Source organism: Oxyura jamaicensis, chromosome 3 (assembly GCF_011077185.1).
Source record: "Oxyura jamaicensis isolate SHBP4307 breed ruddy duck chromosome 3, BPBGC_Ojam_1.0, whole genome shotgun sequence".
NCBI classification, from domain to species: Eukaryota; Metazoa; Chordata; class Aves; order Anseriformes; family Anatidae; genus Oxyura; species Oxyura jamaicensis.
In genome coordinates, this window is record NC_048895.1 from 6,378,604 (window position 1) to 6,401,272 (window position 22,669).

A 22,669-nucleotide genomic window follows, 5' to 3' on the forward strand; every position below is an offset into this window, starting at 1 on the left:
TTGCCAACCTGTCTTTTTGAACTTTGTGGGTTTCTAATAAGGTGGGTGCAGGTGAGTATTGTTAAGGAAGAAAAACTTTCAGACCTGTAACGTGATCTATCTGTTGGAAGAATGTTTCATGGATCTCTTTATCTCTGCCCACAGAGGGCAAAACCTTTACAAAGGAAGCTACTGTTGCACTGCTTTTCTTCCAAAGGGGAAGTGTGTCCCCCCCCCCCAGATGACTCTGAAATTCACGGCTGAATGTCTTGAGGAAAACGCAAGTGGATTTATTCCATTGAAGCTGATTGCAAAGCTTTCAAATGTTGGATCTGCGTATTTTTTTGAGACTTTTGTTCATCTTATTCAGGAATGTGAAACCTGTAAAGGATCTACTTGGTTTTACAGATCAACAAGTTTAAGATCCTAAAGAATGGATTTAGTTCTCAAGTACAGCAAGTCATCTCTAATCTTTGTAAGCCCTTTCTACACCTATGCTTTAATGTTATGATGGCAGAATTTGATGCTTTTTTTTTTTTTTTTTAAGTCTATTCATTTTCATTGCTGGTACTATTGTTGGTATGATCTGCTTCTGTAGCTGAGATGAATTTTGCATGACAGTCATTAAAAAAAGATACATATAGGAAACTGTTTGTTAAAGGGGATTGTGAAAAGTTGATGAAACACAACACACTGTAAAAACTCTGGTCTTTAAAAAAAAACAACAACTAAACAAAAAGCGTGGCTTGTGTTTATGCCAAATTGATCTGTGGTCCTGCTGTTTCTGTAGGACTAAAAGTGCTGTTGGCAGATATGGTTTATGTATATAGATTCTTAGTGGATTTTATTCTAAAACCTCCAATGCTTTCTTTTAATACTAAGCTGTAAAGAATAGCTGCTTTAAATATCCTTCATTTCCCATGCATACTGAGAGTAAGTGCTTTTTAAAAATCCCTGCAAAATAATAATAATAATAATAAAACTTGCAATGTTAAAGCTTCAACGGAAAAAAATCCGACAGGTTATATTTCTTATAGACTTTTGTGTTTCCTCTGAAATAAAAACATTCCCAAATGCTTAACGCAGCGTACTAAATGTGACCAGTAATTTCATGTAAGCATTTAAGTTCATAGCCCCCATCAGAATTCCTTGCTTGGATATTGGATTCTTTGCAAAGGTATTTTCATTTTGTTGCCACTATCTTTATGCTATTAAATGAATGTAAGTTGAGGGTAAGTCTATCTGCAAGGTCATAGTGAAACTTAAAACTTGATGTACAAAGTATACTTACCAAGGCTGGAACTAGGAATAAACCGACAAAGAAAAGTATATGGCCATACTGATAGTTATAAATTAAGTGCCAAGGTTTCAAATCTGGGAAAGTATCATCAGAATTTATAAAGTCCTAGCTAAATAGTCCATTCTCCTCACTTCAGACATCTGTTACTGGTTATTGTTTGAGTGACCGCCGTGTTCATTATACAAAAAGGAATGTGTTTTTTGTAAGATCTCTGCTAATGTGGTAGATAAAATCCCAGCATTTGATAGCAGTGCCAAAGGGCAAAGAGGTGCTGAACAATATTCCTCATCTTTACCATAACTTTCCTTCCTGGAAAAACAGGCTTTGACAGTGGGAAAATGAAGAAGAGATAAGGAGAGGTGGAAAGAAGCTTGGGAACTGAGAATGATATAGACCAGAACTGTACTTCAGCGAGCAGGGGAAAAAAGTCTTTTCTTGCATTGATGGCACTAATATATTTTTTGTTGTTGATTACAAATCTGAGTTATACATACTTGATATGGTAATAAATTAAAAGGACTTGCGAGTTAAGAAACAGTTGTCTGTCTTGGCATGTAATGTAGGCTGGGTCTGGTTTTCACTTCTCTGGCAACTGATCATTGTTTCAAGAAAAATGCACTGTTCTTATAAAAGCAGAATGCTATGTTGCTCTCAATTCTTAAGATCTTTAAGGTTTGAGAATACTTTTCAGAGGGGCAAAATTGGAACTGATGAAAATAATACCTCTTGCAGGATATGAAGCAGCTGTCAGTGGTGGTTATCTTGTTTTTACTGTTTGTGGGCTTTAAATTGCAGTGCAGCAGGTAGCAATGCTTGTTGCTTGTAAATCGTATTTCTTTTACCCTTATAGAGCTAAGCAGGTAGGTGCAGGTTATGGGCAATGAGTTGCACTGAGGATATAAGTAAGTCAGTTTTATTTTACAGTTTTAATAAGTTGCTGGATTGACATAGCCATGGCAGTTAACTAAGATTTAGTTCAGGTGACATGTTAGATGCTCTTTATTAGCATATCTTATTTTACTGAGCTGCTTTCTTCTGTAAGTTTTTCTACAGCCTCCACCCATTTAGAAGATGCATTAAGGAGGAAGGTATTGTGACCTTGGTAGGCATGAAGAAAGTCTTAAACGAAGAATTTAAAGTAATGAGAAATACCGTGAAGCGTTAGAAGACCTATGACACTTTTTTATAATGTGCTTAATAATAGAGCAAAGAGTAAAATAATCTGTTAAATGTAGAAATACGTATCTTTAGCTAGATTGTGATTAAAATAAAAAAGGGACCATTTTATGTGACAATATTCTCTTAGATACAGGAGAATGGTTTTTTTTTTTTTTTTGGTTTAACTGTAGGGGGAATCTGGGAGCTGAGTGAAGCAGAATCAGTATGAGAGAGAAGGAGAGAGGGAATCATACTCAGCCGGTGCTATGTGCACAGCAGGAGAGATTACTAAGACATTTGTAGAGTTTTGCTATTTACTAAGATGTCATTAAAAGCTGAATTTTTTGAAGCAGGCACATTTACTTTGAAAATTCAGCTGTAAAAAGAATCCATGGGTTTAAATATAGTTTAGCAGATCTTGTTCTTTTTAAACTTCCTCAGTTCCATGTTTTAGACAGTGCCTCATATGATAGGACTAGTAAATCTGTTAGATCAATGTTGAACCCTTATAGTACCTAGATTAGCATAAGCACCATTAAGGTAGAATTAATGAATATGTATTTTTGTGTAGTACACTGGGGGAAAAAATCAAAACAGTTTGTAAAGCAAAGTCATGCCTACTGTCTTCTTTATAGGATCCAGTGAGTGTAATGAACAGGGAAATCTGGTTGCTGTAACCTGCTTATTTTCCCTGAATATGGTTGGCAAGGTGCTTCACTGAAGTTGCTTTAAGTGGGCTAAAAAAGAAGGTCCTTAAATAGATTACTTGGCTAGTGGATAAAGGGAGGAGGAGTTGAACAGGGAACTCTGGGGCAGATGCTGTTTGTAGATGATCTGAAAAGGGAGATGAATAGCAAAGACTTGCAATGAAGTGTTTGAAAAAAATCTCAGTATTTAGTGGCTGTACTATAAAATGACAGATGAATAAGTAAAGCTGATGTCTTGGAATGAGGGAGAACAACTTGTGCACATGGATGCTGGGTCCTGAACAACTTAGCACCACACAGAAGTGAGTTCTTCAAGTTTATAATTTCTGAAATATCATCAGCTTAATTCACTGCAGTGTTTTAAAACACAAAGTAAGTTTTGGGAATTATTAGGAACAGAACGAAGGAAACATAAGTTACACCATCACTGAGCCGTGGTGCAAACTGAGGGCATGTCTACTTCTTATATACTGTGTATGTTTATAGCTCTCCTTAGTGAAACTAAGAATTACTAAGAGGTGTGGAACTTCTTCAATATAAGGAACAATTTATTACACTTCAGCCATAAGAGAGATGGCTGGAGGTGAGAATAATAGTGGTCTGTTAAATTATGATGGCACCATGCATGGCATTGTGTTCTAATTTAACAACCGAGGGCATTAAAACCACGGTAATTTTGAAATGAGCTAGGAGGTAGGGTTCCTCGTGCATGTGAGATTGCTTTGTGGGACTACGTGCCCAAGAATGTTGTGGATGCAAAAAAATGAGTTTTACAAGCTAGCTTGACAAATTCTGGGACAAAACAATCACTGAGGACTTCTAAATACAAATACAGGCTGAAGAACCCTGCAACCTCATATTACTGAGCATCTAATACATCTGCTGAGGAAAGTATTATTATTTGCTTATTTCTTTTAAATCTGTAGACATATGCTAGCCACTGTCAGACACACAGGACACTGTGGACCTCTGGATTGACCCAATATAACTTTTTATATATTTAAAGTATACGTTTTGTTACATAAAATCAACACTATTTATCAGTTTAAGTGATTTTAATGTTTTCCTTGTGTGTTAGGATTGCTGCTAATTAACACTGGAACTTGACTTTTATAAACAGAATTGTGGGAAATATTTCCCACATATTTCCAATTAGTAACATAATCCATGGGACATTTGGGAAAAAAAAAATGCTTTGAAATTTAAAACTTCAACTTTTTAAAAATGCATTTCCAAATACCGGTTGATATCCTACATACTGATAGCATTTTTAATATTACTGAGTTATGTCCTTTTTCTTTTTTGAAGCTATATCTTTTTTAAGCTCAACAAAATAGAGAAGTTGGGAGACTAAATCAGTCCCTCTCCGCCCCTGCCCCCTTAAAAATAGGACTTCTCTGAAATCCTGGGAGCATGTTGTTTCTATTGTACTTCATAATAGGTGAAAATGAGCAATGTGTTACCCAGATTCTCTGTACATTGTATTAAAATCAGTGTTTTCTCTTGGGTGTTCATTACTTAATTGACCACATGTGAATGAAATACCTGTCAATGTGTTTAGTATGAAAAAGAATTACAGAAACTGACAAAAACAGTTATAGATTAAGCTATACTCCTGGAAGTACTGAGTTTCTTTATTTCCATGTTTATTCAGAGTTTGTTTTCTTATTAAAAACATTCACACAGAGTTTAGAATTTTTTTCCCCTCATGGAGGAGACTCAAGTAGATTAACGAGTTTTTACAGACCTTTCAAGAAGTGGTAGGCACTCCTCCCAGCCTCCCAACCCAGGAACTGAGTTGTAGAAAGATAATTTTCAGGAGTCTTTTTTCTTTTTTGTTCGTTTGTTTCAAATTCTTGATGTGCCTGTTAGGTGCATGTAAATACTCATGAATATGTGTACTATTAATGTGGTGCACACCTGCCTTCATTATAGGTAGGTGATGTGTTACTGAGCCCCTCCTGAAGGCCTAATGGCAGAACACAGGTGTACTTTGTCAGCTACATCTGATTTAAGCTAAGATGTGGTCACCTGCCACCTGCTTTTTATTGCTCTGCTCTCCTACCCGGGGCTGACACTTGGGTGTGCTAGGATTGATATGTGAATAGACATTCCCCATTTGTTTCTATCAAAAGGTTCTGATTTAACTCAGTAGCTTTTAGCATGCCCTTTAAAACAGGCGCTGTATCAGAAGCAGTTTAGTTAGGGGTCAGCTGTGCCCATTCTGTCCTGGAAGTAGCAACTTAGGGCAGAAGCAAGGTGGAAGAAGCATGGGCAAGGAGGGACAAACGGGGAAATGAGCAGTCTGTCTGGTGACAACATGTCTGCCAGGAACCTGGGGACCTTCCACCACTCATTCTTACTGATCAGTAACTCCTCAGTGTTAAGTTATGGTAACGTTTTAGATGTTTTATAAATCAGGATTTTATAAATCTTTTTTCTTCATTTTTGTTTTTATTTCTGCATGAAGTCTATTATATGGTTTATTCAATGGTAGATGAAAGCCTTTTTTTACTGGAACACTCAGGAAAGAAAAATACATATTCCTTTGCTTTGTAGCTGGTGATTTCTTGCAGTTTCTGCTGATCTGTTTCCATCTGAAGATACTGTGTATCCTCCATCCATGGGATTCTGCTTTTTCAGGGTAAGATTTAGTGTCCCTTGTTTACTCTATTGTATGTTTGCAGGTAGTGTTGATTATTTTGTTGACCTTAGCTATATTTTATGGTGACTAAATATGCTACCGCTTGATTTAAGGGTTTTGTCCAAAGGAGGTGTCTTTTGTAATGTGCCATTTTCAGAAGTGAATCACTTCTTATTTGTTATTTCTGGAAAAGTTTTCATGCAGTCCTGAAACTTTCCTGGCTTAGTTTTATTTGAAAGACAAATTAGTTTAAAATGCAGTTAAAAAAAAGTTTTTTATGCACTTGGAAAATGTAACATTTCAACTACTTAAGCAAATTTAACAACATTAAGAAATCCTTTTAATTTGGCTTGCAAATAAAAAATACTTTGGCTTAATGTATTTGTCTTAAAGCCTGAGCATGTGTAATCAATGCATCTTTAATCTGGTAAGTTATTTTGGCATCAGGAGTTAACATCTGCAAATATTTTATATTAAAACATGGACTGCAGATGTTTGGTTTTCTGTTGCCTCCTGCTTCCCCCTCAAGTAGTTGCCTGCTGCGGTAGGTAACATCTTCATAAGAGGGAGGGAAGGAAGTAAATTTTAGTGCAGGTGAGACCTTGTCTCTTAGTATAAAGAGGAATCAGAGGCTTTGTGAAATAGTTGCAAAGTTAGGGAACGTGGAATGATTTCCTGCTTGGGTCCTGCCCTTGCTTCCCTGTTCTGTTTTTATGAGGGGGAAGTCAGCCCATCCCTGCAGCTGTTGTACAATGAGCTTGAGAAATATCTTACAGGATGCATCATGTGCTTGGGAGCTGCTGCTTCCTTCATCTTAGTAACGTGTGTGCTACCTTCCCAAACAAACACTGCACTTCTGCTCTTTTATCTCCTGTTCACTTTACAAGTATTATGTAAGTAGTGTTTTACATGGTACGCAGTGTCTGGATTGATCTCACACAGTTTACATCAAAAGATATTTGAGATGGTGTGTTTTTACTTTAATTTTTATTGTACTTAGTTTTCTTTTCATGCCTATAATATGCAGAAACGTGAAATCAGGTGGCAAATTACTAAGCTCCTTAGCCATCCTGCATGGCGTTTTCTTCCACATACTTAAATGCATCAGTAGCTTACCAATAAGTATGTGAAAATCTTTCGTTATACTTCAAAGCTTGGCTTGTTAATATCAAAATGCAGCATGTAAAGTGTATATTTAGAAAAGCTCTGAAAAATATTTAACAAGTTAAATGTCTGAAACAGGCACTTAGGTATTTTTAATTGCTGGCTGTAATTTCTCTAGAAAATTATATGGTCACTTTACTGTTCACAATTTCTAGGTTAGTCACCCTGCTGTTTCTTAGGAGGCCTCTAATAAGCAAACCCTTTAATATGTTGTGAAACTCCAATCACTCTAGTTATTTTAACCAATCACTAGACCTGTGTTGGTTAGAAATAGCTAATTTGAAATTCAATTTAGTTACTATGATGATGTGGTAGAAGTTGATAAAGAACTATGTGTCTATGATCTACACTTGTTTTCTCTACAGAGAAAACAATGGTCTTTGTGTTACGTCAATACTTAATATGATGATACCTTCTACTGTTTTATCTGATCGTCAATACAAAATGAATGAATTCAGCTATGCAGAGTTCTTCGTATAGGGTACTTGCTAGATTCTTTATCTTTTCCTGAGTAAGAAACTAAATCCTGGCATTGACTTTGTAGAACCAGAAATGATGTGCCAAATTCCAGTTCGGTACTGCAGTGACACAGCCATTCTCATCGTGAGTTGCTTTCATAACACCAAACTTACTTTGTCAATAATACCTTAGGGTGAGAGCTGGAAAGGTAGCTCTCACCTTATCTGCACCCACTTACCAAAGATCAACTGTTACACAGTAATGTGCTATCCTGTGTCACCCTATTGATTTGTCCAAGCCCTAAAATAAGTCCTTAATATTTACATATAAAAAAAAAATATCATGTAGATTAACAGAACTTGTTCAGCTATCCAGTTACCATGGGCTCCCATGTCCCCCTCCTAGTAAACCAAAGTGTCAGAAATGCAGGTTGCTGCAGAGATGAGTACTTTGTCATGGCCCGCTAGCTATGATTCTAAAAATGCCATAGTATTTATAATACTATGTCACGACAAAAGGGTGAAAGCAGCTTGTTGGAATCTCAAATTATCTTTCTATTATCTTGAACAAATACTGTGCTGCTATTTCTGTTTTTCTGGATCAGTTCTGCCACAGGCAGGGACATGGTATATATTCTTTCAAAACAATGTTGAGATTGCACTGTTACTTGGAGACTTTGCCCTGAGGAAAAACTCCCTTTTTGCAATTGAGCGAGCTCTGGCTACATGACTCCTTTCAATACGTAGGCTACAAAACCTCCTACGGAATTGGGACCAGACCAGCATAGACTGACAACCTAAATTAACCTTAATTCTCTCATGCAATTTAGGCCTCTTTTTCAACATTGTACCTGATAGAGCAGTTCTCCGAGACCAGTTCAGATGTTTAGATTAAGTAATGACTGCTTAGCCTGACTTCAGATAATGAACTGAAGGGCTCTGTTTGCAATGAAATGTTTTTGCATTGCTTTAAAAATAAAAAATAATGCAAATGTTGATATTTTACCATGGCAAATACTTAGGGTGTTCTTGAAGGAGTTCTGCTGATTTGATCTTCTGATTTGGGTTGATCTCTCATAATTATGTGCTTTAACAACAGCATGTTAGTCCTTAATTTGAGAGTCACCATTATAATATACGTTATAATGCACAGCTCCATCAGATTTGAAACTACTTAGATTTCTTTATGCTTTTCTAGCAGACCACTGCTCCCAAAAGCTTGTTTTAAAGGCTTGTTCTCTGCTTGCACCTCCATGGGAACCCCTGCACATGGTCTCAGTACTCCTATAGCTCATTGACTGAATTTTCAGGTGCTTGTTTTTCCTTCACTAAAACACCAGCAGATTGAAGGATAGACCTTCAAGTTAGAAGAATGCACTGAAATGTGCACAGTCATTGCTGTTGATCTGTTTTTTCCCTTTTATTGTTGCAGTGATCCCACAGACTTTGAAAGCAAGGGATGATGGAGATGTACGTGTTAGCTGGTCACCAGAATCCATCTTTAATCCATCTTTGTCAAAACTTTCTAAAACTCTCGTAAATGGGGTCCCATTTGAGATTTCCAAAGAACAGTCTGGTTGTTTGCTGGACAGTCAGGAGACTGCAGTCAGCACACAGCCCAAGTGCCATAAAGTTTTCTGATTCACAGCAGAGCACGCTCTGTGGGCATAGGTTTCTAGTTGCTCTTTTAGTTGTGCAGATCTTCCATCTCTTCCCCTTTTTGTGATTCAGGATCCTGTAATCCAGTTTTGCAAGTAGTACAAGCAGCTGTGGATCCCCCTAGAATTTAGCAAATGGCTCAGCTTTGAGCACATTTTGGGTTAGAACTCATCTCCTCAGAAGCATGCAATATTTACTAAAAACAAACAAAAACCAACCTCACAAGCTTTGCAAAATTTCCAGAACCAATGGATCGTTATTTAGAAAAGAGAAAAAATTTGAAAGCAGATGAATATTTTCTTCCTGGTTTCATTTATTAAATCTCAACCATTCCAAAGAATGGCCTTGCAGTTTCTGATGTCAGGTGTCCCCAGATCTCCTCTGCTCCCATACAGGTGTCAGCAGCAGTGATAGCTATCCTGAGCCATGTGTCTGTGCAGGTTGAGGCATTTGCTTGGAAAGTAATATCCTACAGTTTGGGAAATTTTATATTGGTTTGAATCATAGTACCCCATTGATACACTACAAATGAAAGATGAATTAATTTTGTATAATGACAAATACAAAAACACACCTGTGCTGTACGCTTAAATGATTTTTGTATGTTGCTCTTGTTCCAGAAAACAAAAAGTGTCAAAATACTGAAAATCATTTTGGTGATGTGTAAACAAAAGTAAAACTTGTCACTTTCTTTGGAGTCAGAAATGTAAAGGAGGAGAACAAACTTTTTATTCTAAGAAAAAATGGAAAAAGTGAAAATAACATCCATATATTGTCATGATGTATTTGGCAGAGACCAATACAATACTTAATTATAAATGCAGTAGATTTTTGAACTGGCGTAATTGAACTTGGAACATTTGATTTTAGAAAGAATTTGGAAAGAATGTGATACATTAAGAATATTTTTCTGGTTATCATAAGAGAAGATTATTATCTCAAGTTTCTTACAATTTATTTTCACAGTATTTCTTAGCCATGCTTTTGCCACCTGGAGACTGTTGATACCCTCTCTATGTGATGTCCTTTGTAGCCCTTTCCAGCATTGCGATGTTTTTTGGTGGTCATCAGGGTCTAGTCTAATTGTTTTTTAAACTACTGACATAATCTGAATATGAAATAAAATTATATCTTTAACTAGATACCTTAATTTTCTGGGAAGTTAAAAAGATGAGAAAGAAAGACTGCCTGTATGCTTAGCCTGGAGAATTGGACGTTTTACAGTGTAGGGCATGCTTCTCTACAAGTGGAACTGAGAAATGTGCTTCAAAATTGCTTTTAATTAAAATTGATTATAAACAAAGCAAGGCTTATAGGGAATTATATTGTCTTGCTCTAGACCAATTAATGTAACAAATTCCTCGAGCTTCTGGGACTACAAAAACCACTCTGATGTGAAGCAAAGGCACAAAGCACAGGTTTTACTGCTACCCTTAGGCTGATGGTGTCACCTGTTTGCAGCTGTCCTGGAAAGGGGAAGCATGTGTGACAGTTGCAGCCAGGCTTCCTCCCCCCGCCCGCTCCCAAAGGCTAGCCAAAGACTGTATGTTTCCTTTTTAACCAGGCGTCAATTAATCCTGACCTCCAGCCTGCATCTGTAAAATAATTACAGAAATGGGAGATGCTAACGTGTCTTGGGAGGCTGGCTCTCCATTCCTGTCTGGACTAATGATAGAGTACATTTGGAATGATGTAGCTGAGTATAAAATCAGCATGCATCCCAAATATTTTGTTTATAATGACTGTTTTTAGGTTATTAAAAGCAATCCAATTTCAAGGAATGAGAGTCCCAATGTAGGGAGCAGTCTCACTGTAAAGATGAACATGGCAGTAAGTATCTGTTTGGCTTTATCTACTTGTAATCCATCTAATATCTGATTATCCCAGGCCAAGGTTTTAACAGGTTATGAGAAGATGGCTTTCCTTGACAGAGTTACCACTTTGCATTGGTATTCATTCAGTTTACATTACGTGTCTGGTTATCTTTTCCATTTGCAGAATCTATGAAGTGTTTGATGTATTTGTATAAACAGTTTGATTCCAGAAAATATGTTCTGAATTAAATGCCATTACTGTACAACAGTACACTGACAACATTCTGAGACAGTTTAAAACCTATGTTTAATAACAGTGAATGATATTAGACTGTTGTGGTGAGTACATTAACATCAGGAAAGTCAGCTTGTGAAAATGAAGAGTTCTGAATTCCAGAATTATGGAGGATATCGAATTGGCACATCTGTTTCTGTCTTTAATTTTACAGTAAAATGTTATTCTAGTGATTCTTGACATAAGTGTTTCTCATCAAATCAGGTGTTCAGGTGTCAGTTTTGAGAACTGCATCTCAAAATCATTTCCAGTACAAATTTTGAGATAAGTTGAAAATAAAATTAAATAATAATTAAAAAAAAAAAAAAGTTTGCCTTTCAGTTTACATCATAAGAGTGGTGAGTTGCTTCTTGCAGCCACAATGACTGGAAATGCTGCATTTTCTCCAAAATAAAAGCTACTATTTTCAGGGAATTATGTCTTCAGAGTAAAAATAAAAATTATTTAGAAACCTTTATAAGAACACCAGATCTATTAACATAAACATTGTACATCTTTCTTCCCATTTCCTCCATTCTCCAGTTATTTTGTATTGGAATTTAGTCTGTACAGGGAACTCTTCCTTTGTGCTGGAGCAGCCAAAACTGTATTGAGCTGCTTAGTGTAAATATCATCTGTAAAGCTGTATCCTGTGGAGAAATGTAGAGTATAAATAAAGGTGTAGGGTATAAAGTGCTTTGTATAATGTCAGCGTGCAAAGGCGTCTGCACAGGAGCTTTGTTTGTATCATGTTCAGGGCTTAGGAGTTCACAAGACCCAGCAAGATCTGTTACTCCCTTACTCCTTTTTCTCTGGGGCAGTTATGATTCCCTGTGTCTAAAGCTCCTCTACCTGACTGGGGAAACGCTTGGGTTTTTGATGTTGGCATAGTTCCAGATATGGTGTCCACAACAAGAGTGCTCCAAAACTCCCAGGGATAGAAGTCTTCCATTAAGAAAACTCATGCATGAATAGTGTGTACATTTTGTAATAGATATTTGGTTTTCTTTGAAGTATTACGAATGTTTGGTCGGTTTCTAATGTTTTAAGATAACTTGGAACTGTTTCAGCATACTGTGTGAAATATGATTATTTTCTGTTTTCAAGTAGTTTCAAGATTGGTAAATGGAACAAATACTGCTATTCAAAGGAAAATAATGACAAACATTCTCACTGAAAACATGTCTATGCTGGCATGTGTATGTGTATATACCTACATACATCAGCATCTGTATCTGTATAGGTAAATAAAATTTCTGCAGTCAATACCAAATCATGTAAGTTAACATCTAGCATTAGATAATTGGAATTTTCCTGATGTATCAAGTACTTGGTTGTTGTAGTAGGTGCCAAACCATAAATAATGTACTGCCCTTCTCTTCCTATAAATATGCAGTGGCTGTTAACTTGGATGTTCGGTAGTCAACTCAAAAGTTTGCTGGAGCTGACTAATGATTCACCAGAGATTTTTGAGAGAGATTTTGCTGTCAATTTAAACCTGGGAGAGGTTTGCTATTGCAGCCATCTGGTAATTCTTGGGTCTCTGGAGAAAAGAGAAGCCTTTTGATAAAACAGATCAAAGCATTCTGGTCTTTCAGTGCCTGATACCTATGAGCAACTTAGAACTGATTTTACAATGTCAGTCTCATTTGCTAAACTCTTGCATTCTAGTTATGATACAATATTGATCATCCATTATATTTTTAAAATATTTGAATAATTATTTACATGATTCTGTTCATAGATAATTAAGTGAATTTAGTTACCTAAGTGTTTTGTAATCTCAGAAATACATAATTTACTGGCTGTGCTGTCATGAGTAGTAAGGATCATGCTTGTTGTCTGTACTAACCGCACAGGTAAGGAGACTCCCAAAGGCTGTTCTTTTGCTATACCACAAGCCCAAGATGTAGATGTACCTTTTGGATTGGAGGTCATGTTCAACTGTACTGTAAGAATAATTACCACACTACTTCTAGAAATAGTTGTGTTAGCACTTGGAGTTCGGGCACGGCCATGCAGATGTTTGGCAGTGCAGAGCAAATAGGACAGGACATGACTTAGGACAGGAATGAATGCCACGACCTCCCCTGGAAATGAGACCAGTCTCACTCTGGGTTGTACATACACATTTGAGACTTGTCTGGTATCTGGATGCTGTTTCTATTCCATGAGACATTCCAGATGTGCAATTGCCGTGACCACGCATATGTCCAGTCTTCTCAAAGACAGTTTATTGCAGCACAATGGTGGCATAAGCAGCCAAAAGAGAATGGCGATGTTGGCTCTTACCTTGCAAGTTGTTTACTGCAAGGACGAATGAGACTTGGTGCTGTAGTACAGGAGAAGAAAGGGAATGCTTTGGCATATAACGTACTGTACTTTTGCATGTGAAATGAGGCATTATTCTTTTGGTAGGGTGCAGCAGATCTAAGGAGATGAGTTTGCACCTGATACACTGACAACCAAAAATAATTAAGTCTTGTATGTTGCTGTCCTCAATGAAAGCCTATTAAGGAATTTTAGAAATAGTTAACATGACTTGGGATATAGTCTGCATCATCCTAGCAATTTCATATTACAGTAATTAATAAGTTAGTCTTGTTATCATTTAACCATTCAAAGTATTGGCTAAATGACAGATGCCAATGAATATTCTTCAAACTTTCTGTTCCTTTTATTAGGTAATTTGGAACAAGGAAAAGACTTCTAAAGAGGGTGAGGTTTTAAATAATTACTCATTTTAGGATAGCTAATATAGTACTAAATTATCAGAAAATGAAATGATGGGAATTTGGTGAGGAAATCGTTTATTTTTCATGTGGTAAATTTTGCCTGAACTCAGATTTTGAACTGGCCTATGAGTTGAAGAAAGTTCAGTGTGCTTGTGCTTGCTGTTATTGTTTAAATGTTTTAGTTAGCCACCCACGGCTGGCACCCTAATTTCTCATTAAATCCACAGACAATGGTGGTAAATTTGTAAGTCTGTATTTTATAACCTTCCACAAGCTTTTATATGATGTCTGCTGTATTGCTGAATCAGATGCATATGCTTACCTGATTGTTTACTTCCTTCTCTCTGCTTGACGTTTGCTTCCTAGCAGCTACAGTTGAACCTTTTTTTCTCTTTTTTTTTTTTTTTTTTTTTTTTTTTCTCCTCCAGTGTGGGAACTTTGCTGTTTTGGTGGATGTTCATATTTTGCCTCAAGGCTCCAGTAAAGACACCAGCTGGTTTTCAGATCACGAGAAAGAGGTACAATAAATATCAATTCTACTTCAAAGGCATGTGGTTGCAGGGAAAAACTTGGATCACATAGAACCGTTCAGACTTTTTCAGTGTTATGCTGAGAATATTGCTAGTTATGCCTAACTGTGAACGGTTGCTGTGGGACCCCTATGTGTGCTTTTTGGGTCACTAATGACCACTTTCTATTTACCTTTTAATTTTTAAACTCTGTGTGTGTGCATGTGGTTTTGATTTTTCTGTCTTAAATAACTTCATTTTTAAAAACATACCTCTCATGGTATGTTTCTCTCTTGTAAACTAACCTGAGTGATGAAAAACGGCTTGTGACAGGTATCGTTTCTGCAGAGCTTGTTAGTGAAATATCTGTTAATTGCTTTGCCTCATTTTGAGATTTTTTTTTTTATTTAGAGAGCAAATGCAAGAAAATACAATGAATATGCATGATAAAGTGTTGTAGAACCACTGTATCTTATTAAAAGAGATTGCCAATCTTTATTTTAAAATGTATAGTTTAAAAATCCCCAAAGTGGCTGAAATCTTGGAAAATCAGAGCATCAGTGGCCAGCAAAATTAGGAACGTAACTTTCATCAGACTCTGATTTCTGTTAGAATCTTGTGATGAGTCCCTGGCTGGAGTTCTCCCCTATTTCAGGCTGTGTGGGAACTTGAGAAGTTCCCTATTGAAAATGAATGCAAGACATGTTTCAAATGCCTGTGGACTTTCCCGCAAGTCTCTGTTACGGTAATTTTCAGCAGATAGCTTTCCTAATAATGGCATAATTAACTTGTCACTACAGAACATCCCTGTATGTCTTAAAATAATGTGTTCAAATAAAAATAAAAGAAACAATAAATTAGTATCCCGAGGGAGTGAAAGCAGAATACTTAACAGCATGTGGTCCGTCTGATTTGCGCTTTAATAACCAGAAAAAGAAGAAAATAGGGGAAATCTTTTATATTTCTTTATTCTGACTAAATGAATACCCATTACTGCTGCTATTTATAACCAGTGTTACTATCTTGGTTATGTCTTTTATGTGTTTTCAAAACGTATTCTGTACGACTGCCAAAACAAAAGATATGAATTTCAGGAAATTAGGTCATGATTGATTTTAATAAAGAGGCATGACAGGGCAGCATTCATTACATTTCTGCGACTGCATATTTTGAGCAAAGTACGAAGGCTGCATATTTTCAGCAACCAAGAAGTGTGATTCCAATAGCTTCACAGTTCACTTACTGAAAGTCTTACGCAGAGTCTTTGTTAGACTGGGGAGAAAAAGGTCAGATTATGTCTATGTATGCCTTTTTTTGAGAGCTTTCAAATTTTCATGTCAACGTTTTTTATTTTTATTTTTTTTTAATTTCCAGAATTTGGGAACAACAAAGCCCAGTAATGGTGGTACACCCTGGTTTCGCTGCCTGTCTGTTGAACTGTGGGGAAAATGAGGGAAACTGTGCCTCTTAGCCCTGTGTAACACAAACATGATGACTTCTGACATCTGCCCTTTACAGGATACAGGGCTGTGTGGAAGGGTGTGAAGTGGGTGCGTGGCAGCGGCCCCGCTCTACAAAAGGGCTGGGCATGCCTCTGCCAGCCCTGTGATTCGGGCTGGAGGGAGGGAGTGGTGCTGGCCTCTCGTGCCAGCTCCTGCTGGAGCGGGACTCGCATAGAGCAGCCTGGAAACTGCGGGAGGGCCTGTATGTGCGAGGATGGTGTAAGTGCACGCCGTCTGGCTGGGTGTTCCACAGACCACAGCCTGCACGCTGCTGTCACATGTGGTGTTTGTGGAGTCACTCTGGGACTGCCAAGTGCAAACACCGTTGGGTGCAAATCGATAATCTGAGGCGTTTGGGGAGCTTTTCTCTCTTTCTGTCCTGCCATAATTTCTCTGTCCTTTATGTCCTCCTTCTTTTCCCCTGGAATAACAAAGTCAAAGTTTTAGCTTTGTACTTTTATTTTTTAGACAGATTTCCTGTCACATCATTGCTATGATCTCTCTATAAGCATGCAGAAGGTCTAAGTCACGAGTTCTTTTTAGTGGTGGAAAATAACCAAGAGAGGATTGTCTTGAAAATTGCTCCTGTTTATACTTTTAAAAATACAAATCTATGTAATTCCAAGTGGAGAGACATTTAAATAATATTTCCATAAGCATAACTAAAATAAATGTTTTTCATGTAAATTAAGGAAGCACATGCTAATCTTTTTGTTTCAGAAGGAACCAAATACAAACTGTTTCCGCTGCTTTCTAGACTTTTTCATTCTGACCTGAATGCATAGTCCTGCTTAAGGAATGTGTAATGAGATCGCTTTAATGAGTTAAACAGAAGAATAAGTAGATACTGTATTTTATAATTGTATTTTTCAAGCAGAAAGGAAAAAGTATTTAGAACTGTAAGGAGAAAATACTGTTTGTGGTTGACCAATATATGAATGTTGCTTTCATTTAGAGCAGTATGTTAAAAATGCTGTTGCTCTGCATACTTCCTAGATTAATCAAAAATAAATTTCAAGCCAACATATTTTATTTTAGATGGTACTAATATAATTTTGTCTGTTCTCCAAGCACTATAAAAAGGTAAAATATCTTTGTATGCCACAAAGTACAGTTTCTTTGAGCACATAGTTGCACACAAAAATGAGAATACTGAAGAAAAAGGCTCAACTGTGTGTATGTCTAAAGCTTTTTTTTTTTTTTTTTCCTAGTATTTGAGAGAGTAATTTTTTGCTTTTATTTCAAGGTGGTTTTTTTCCTATGGTTATTCTGGGTGAAGAACAACCTGGGTGAAAGATTTCTTCTTTCTGTGTTGTATGTTTTTTGTTTTCCTTTGCTGAAGAAAGAATGAAAGATACGAATGGTTGTGGTTAGGAGGAGAAAAATCAAAATGAATTGGAGAAATTACATTACTGTGACCAAGTTAGCTCTAGGTCTTTCCTTCCAAAATTACAACAAATTGAACCGAGATACCTGTTGTGGTTTATAAGGATTCTTACAGTCTGTGCTAACAATTTGTGGCAGTATTTTTACTAATATTTTGCTTAAATTTCTAATGTTATCATACACTTACGTATTTTTTCTACTTCACATGCAAGTGAATTTAATTTGCTGTTCAAAAGTGAATATTATTTTACTGTCATAATGTATTTCATCTGCCTAGTAAGAGCATTAACAGCTTTCTATAAATAATTGACATAGTATCATGCACCGTCTTATCTGCATTGTAATGTATTTTCACCCTTATTCTTCACAATGTGTAGCAAAACTGATTTTTTTTTCATTCTGATACTTTTCCTTAATTATGTGCTTCTCAACTCTATTTAATACCTCAGTATCTAACTGCAGATAATGTTTTTAGTTTTTGTGTTAGAGTGATTTCATACTGATTTCTGTTGTGTGTCTGTGGGCATTTGTGGAAGCTTAGATGTGAATAGGCAAATTGCTACTCTTTCAGGAGGTCTGCATGCTCCTGGAAGAGGTTGTTGCTTCGAGGGTCAGGCACTACTTGGAAGCGCCTAAACAGCGTGGTCAGTGGAAATCGATGGAACATGCATCATCTGCTCCTTTGTTTATTACAGGTAAAATCAATGATATAGTTTATACTAAAATAAGGTAAAATATGGTGGAAACTGTTCTTTATTTTTTTCATGAAAAACTTGCAATCAGGAAATTTAGTAAAGCCAAAATATCTTTTTTTTTGGGGGGGGGGGGGAGGGGGTGTGAAATAACTTTGGCTATGTTATTGAAAAAATTCAGTAGGTTTTAATTTTCTACACATCATTGAAAAACATACCACTTGTACTATTAGTATGAAGGGCTGTCATTAAGCAGAATAAATGGTATAACCCTGGGTCCTCTAAAACTGATGGAAATCTGTTTTGTGAAGTTGGGCATTTACTTGAACACTTTTTATTTTAGAAATAATATTTTTCCTTCTCCTTCCTCTTGCAATATGTTAGCTCATAAAAAGTTGCTATGATGTGATAACTGGCATTTGTCAATTCATCTGTGTTCCTGCAGATTTCTGTGACCTTGGAATGCTTTGGAGGGAATGATTACTGTGCAGAAAAACAAACAAACAGAAAAAACAGTTCTAAGAACATTTACCCAACTGCACCAATATTGTTGGGTTCGTGTGTGTGTAAGGGTGGTGAGACTAAAAGATGCAATTTCAGTACATACATTTTAAATCTAAAAATAGTGATTACTATAACTTGTGTTCTTATGTTAGGACCTAACGCCTAGCCAGTGTTTGTTTAATGTTATTTCACTAGCTGTTTTTGTCATCATGGTGGGTTTTACAGATGATAGGCTTATCTAGTGTTACACCTCAAAATCAATCTTTTTTTAAATACTTCTTAGGAAATAATGACTTTTGTTTATTACCAGCATGGAGCATATTATAAACTTGGGACAGTAAAGAGTCCTTGTGTGTTTCTAGTTCTGAGTGAACAAATAGAATTTTCCTATAGTGAAAGTAGGCCGTTACAAAGGGTGAAATCAGAAGTTCTGAGAAGATTTTTTTGAGGTTTTTCTGTATTTTCTTTTACAGAGTGATTTTTCATTGTTTATTTAAGTTTCCTGTCTCAGTAAAAAGTATGTTTTCAAAAACAATGATTTTGTAACACAAAACTTCCAGACAGGCAGATTGTTTTTATATATGCAGACATACGCACTGATTTGAGAGAGTTCTTGAGATTTTAAGGTTCTGTATTTTCTTGTATAGCATGAACTTTTCAGTCAAAATACTTGTATTTTGACTTACAGTTCGAACTGATCTTCTGCTTGATTCTTTCCCTTATTTCCTGAAAATGAAGAGCTTAAGGTCATCAGTAATATCTGTGACAGTTTTAGATTAAAGAATGTTTACTTTGGATGAGGCAGAATTACTGTTCCCTGAGTTTTCTGCAGTTAATCTTGCCATCATTAATTAACACTAAAAAAAAAAGTCTGTGATAACGAACATTCATCTTGAACTTAATTTCCAACTCTCTTTCCTCTTCCCTCAGCCTGCTTTGCTCAGGGCTGTAATTTGTAAGAAAGGTGTGCTTTGTTCACATCCAAGAATCAAGTTTAATCACGTTACATTCAAGTCTATTCTTACCTTAGAAGGAAATAACAGAATAGTAGGTGGGTGTTCACCAGAGCAACGGGGACCTACCTCTGAGGGTCTGACCCTTTTAGGTGAGCCACATCTAACTCTGTCAGTTATCATCACTCAAATGTGCCTTCAGAAACACTGGTCTGTTACCTTCCTCTCCAGGTTCACAGTTTCTGTTGGTGGAGTACAAAGATACATTTTTGTTTTTTCCCAAACAGAGGAAGTGCAAGATAGCTGGCCAGTGTTTGTCTGACAGTGTTTTGTTGTATACAAAGAAATGTTCAAGCTTGATATGTGGCTAGCTACATACGCATTCTGTAGCTGCTGGTGATGAAATAAATGTTGAAGCTTGCAGTTACTGTTGTATTTGAATGTTTTAAAAAGTGTTTGAGTTCTTCAAACGGAATGGTTTTCTTTTGCTCAAAGTCATGCAAGCCTGTGTCTAGAGACTCGCTGCTGTAAAATCACTGCTGTGGCAAGGAAGAGTGGATGTGGGGCGAACACTAAGGTGTGTATTAGCTGGTTATTTACGGCTTCTAGTATCACAGCTGACCACCCCACCCTTGTTTGAACTTGCATTGTTTCAGATCAATTCTAAGTATTTTGTTTTCCACGTTGCAGGATGTATTCAAAAGGTATTAGAACCAGAATTATTAGACCAATATTAAGCCTGAAAGCTTGCTATCAAAGCATGTTATATTATGATTTTCCTCAGAAGTAGAAGCCAAGCTACCTTACTTGGATTAGCAGATCTGGTTCTGCTCTCTAGATCTGTAGAGCAGACTGTTGTTAAATTGGCTACCGTTAATATTTTGAAGAGATTTTTTTTCAGGTACCACAATTTCTTTTAAATATTAATATTTTATTATGTTTAACGTTAATATTATTTAATACCACCTTTCAGTTTTGTGGCACAGAATGTAAATATCCGTGCGTGTTACTTGTTAATTTACATTTCTTTTTCATTTAAGTTACACCCACACAGCAGTATGTGGTGGGTCGCATACCATCCCATTAGGAAATCTGTGGGTGTTACACATAGGAGAAGAAAAAGAAAGAAAGAATGGAAAAATGAGAGAAAGTAGCCAAGACAAGCAAGTTCTTCCTATTCTTTCTTCTGTCTGAACAATTTCCCCACCCCTCCCAAATGGCTAGTATGAACAATTTGCCAAAGTAAGCTTTAATTTAGTCTTTGGACATAGGCTTTGGTATAAACTCAGTTTCCTTTGTTTAATTGATGTCCAAACGTGTTTGATTTTGACTTGTTTTAATTTTTAAGAGAAACTTTAGGTGAGATAGGTTTACGAAGATTTAACTTTGCCTGCGTCCAATCTGCATGGCCAAAATCATGCAAGAAGGGCATTGACCGCATCTGGTTTGTTTGCACTATTTTCAATGAATGTAAGCCAACCAATAATAATATCAATAGGCCATGTATTAGTGAATTTTGATTCTTTTTTTAAAAAAAGAAAAAACTTATCTACTTCCCTTTACAATTGTATAAGCTTTAAAATTAGAACTGTTGTTTATGTGTGTGTATGCCATACGTTTTCAGTTCACAGCAATTGCGCTGCTCAGTAACGCATGGTTGTTTCTAGTGGTGATGCCAAGCATCTTAGTGTGTCATGATGCTTACTTAGATACAGAAAGGCTGTAGTCCTAAACAGCCTAAAAGCAAAGCCTGGTTTTTCCTGTTCCACAGAAGGTGGATGTTTCTGAATAAGAGCAATAAGAATTAAATAACTACAGACTGCTCATGAAGAGATCCAAGTAGAGATGCTAAATATAGGAGCATGACAAAGGGAGGACTGTGAAAATTAAGGAAGAAGGCAAAGTTTACATGTGCACAGAGGAAATATAAAGGGAGATGTGTAAAGCCAATATGGCTGGTAGAAATCGCTACCTTAGAAATGGAAGGACCTCCATTCTTCTACAGACCTCCTTCTTCCCCCTATTCAAGGAGAAGGCTCACTATGTTTACCCTACAAATCGTTTTCAGATCTCTTCTCGTTCCTTCCCTAGCATCCTTCTTGTTTTTCTTGGCTTGATTGTGGAACATTTTTGCTCAGATATCAGATCATTTTATTGTAGTCTATTCTGCAGTGAAAATAATTAGAGAGCATGCTGTCACATGGCACAGAGAGCTCACAGATTGATTTTATCTGCATTTTCTTTTTTTTTCTTTGTATTATTGTATTTTTATAAAAAAAAATGGGGCTAATTGTGATCATGTTTTCTGTCTGTGTGTGTTCGCCTGTCCATCTTTTTCCTCCAATTACTTTTCCTAAATGTGATTGAACTTTACAAACTGGTAGAAATCTTAGACGTTATGTTTATCAGCCATTAACGTCCGATAAGCTTACTGAAATGACAAACTGGAAGAAGTGAAAGTGCTATTATGAATAGCTCAGCCTTACAAAGATCCAGAGTCAAAGTTCACATCTTATTAAATATTAAAAAAATGCATTAGGCTCCATTTCATAAGAAAATACATTTCATTTGTTCTGTTGCTAATGAAACTGTTCCTCTGGCTCCTGTAAACTAACAAAAATATACAATAAATCATGATGGTTCCAAACTGTTCTGACCTCGCATTTGCCTTATGAGTGTTCACTGTCACTGTACAATATGAAATGTAGATGATGTTCATAGGGTATGTTCCCTGTTACAGTCTTGTAGCAGCACAAATGATTTAAAGCATTCCCACCATCCTAGCTATTAACTCTTATTCCTTTGTTGTGAAATAACGTTTCATTTGTTTTTAACAAGACTTATTTTGTCTGTCTTCCTTAAAGAGCAACTCCACAAAAACTTGATGGGTGTAACTGCAGGGAGAATAAGCTTTGTCAGAAAAGCTACCACAGGGACTGTGGAGGACAGAAGTCTTTTGAATGAACTTTGATGTTTGCAGTTGCACATTTTGATTTCTCTCTCTCTAAAGAATTATACTGCAACTTCTTTACAATGCAGTAATTTATGATTTGTGGCCCAGTCCTGCAGATCTTTGTGAACTTTGAACTTACATTCATCCCTCTGTGACAACAGAGGCGCATAGCTCCCAGAAGTATGCAGCAACTTATGCAATAACTTATGCAAAATGTTTTGATTAGTATTTTGTACTTAATATTTCCTGTGTTTGCTTTAGATTTTTTTTTCTTTTTC

At 36.5% G+C, this 22,669-nt stretch overlaps 1 protein-coding gene across 13 annotated transcripts in view; it reads left to right on the top strand.

Annotated features, from left to right (window-relative positions):
- The window catches only part of SLX4IP (SLX4 interacting protein), a 79,700-nt gene that overhangs the window by 27,215 nt on the left and 29,816 nt on the right, over window positions 1-22,669 (top strand). For 5 of the 13 annotated variants that reach the window (XM_035320358.1, XM_035320368.1, XM_035320360.1 and 2 more), the window contains 2 exons: window positions 14,321-14,410; window positions 17,861-17,984. In XM_035320358.1, coding sequence (XP_035176249.1) covers window positions 14,321-14,410; window positions 17,861-17,984 — 214 coding nt within the window. Of the gene's footprint in view, window positions 1-5,246; window positions 5,538-9,709; window positions 9,822-13,841; window positions 13,876-14,320; window positions 14,411-15,775; window positions 15,804-17,860; window positions 17,985-22,669 lie in introns of those variants that run through there. The other 8 variants (XM_035320362.1, XM_035320367.1, XM_035320363.1 and 5 more) reach the window with 7 other exon arrangements.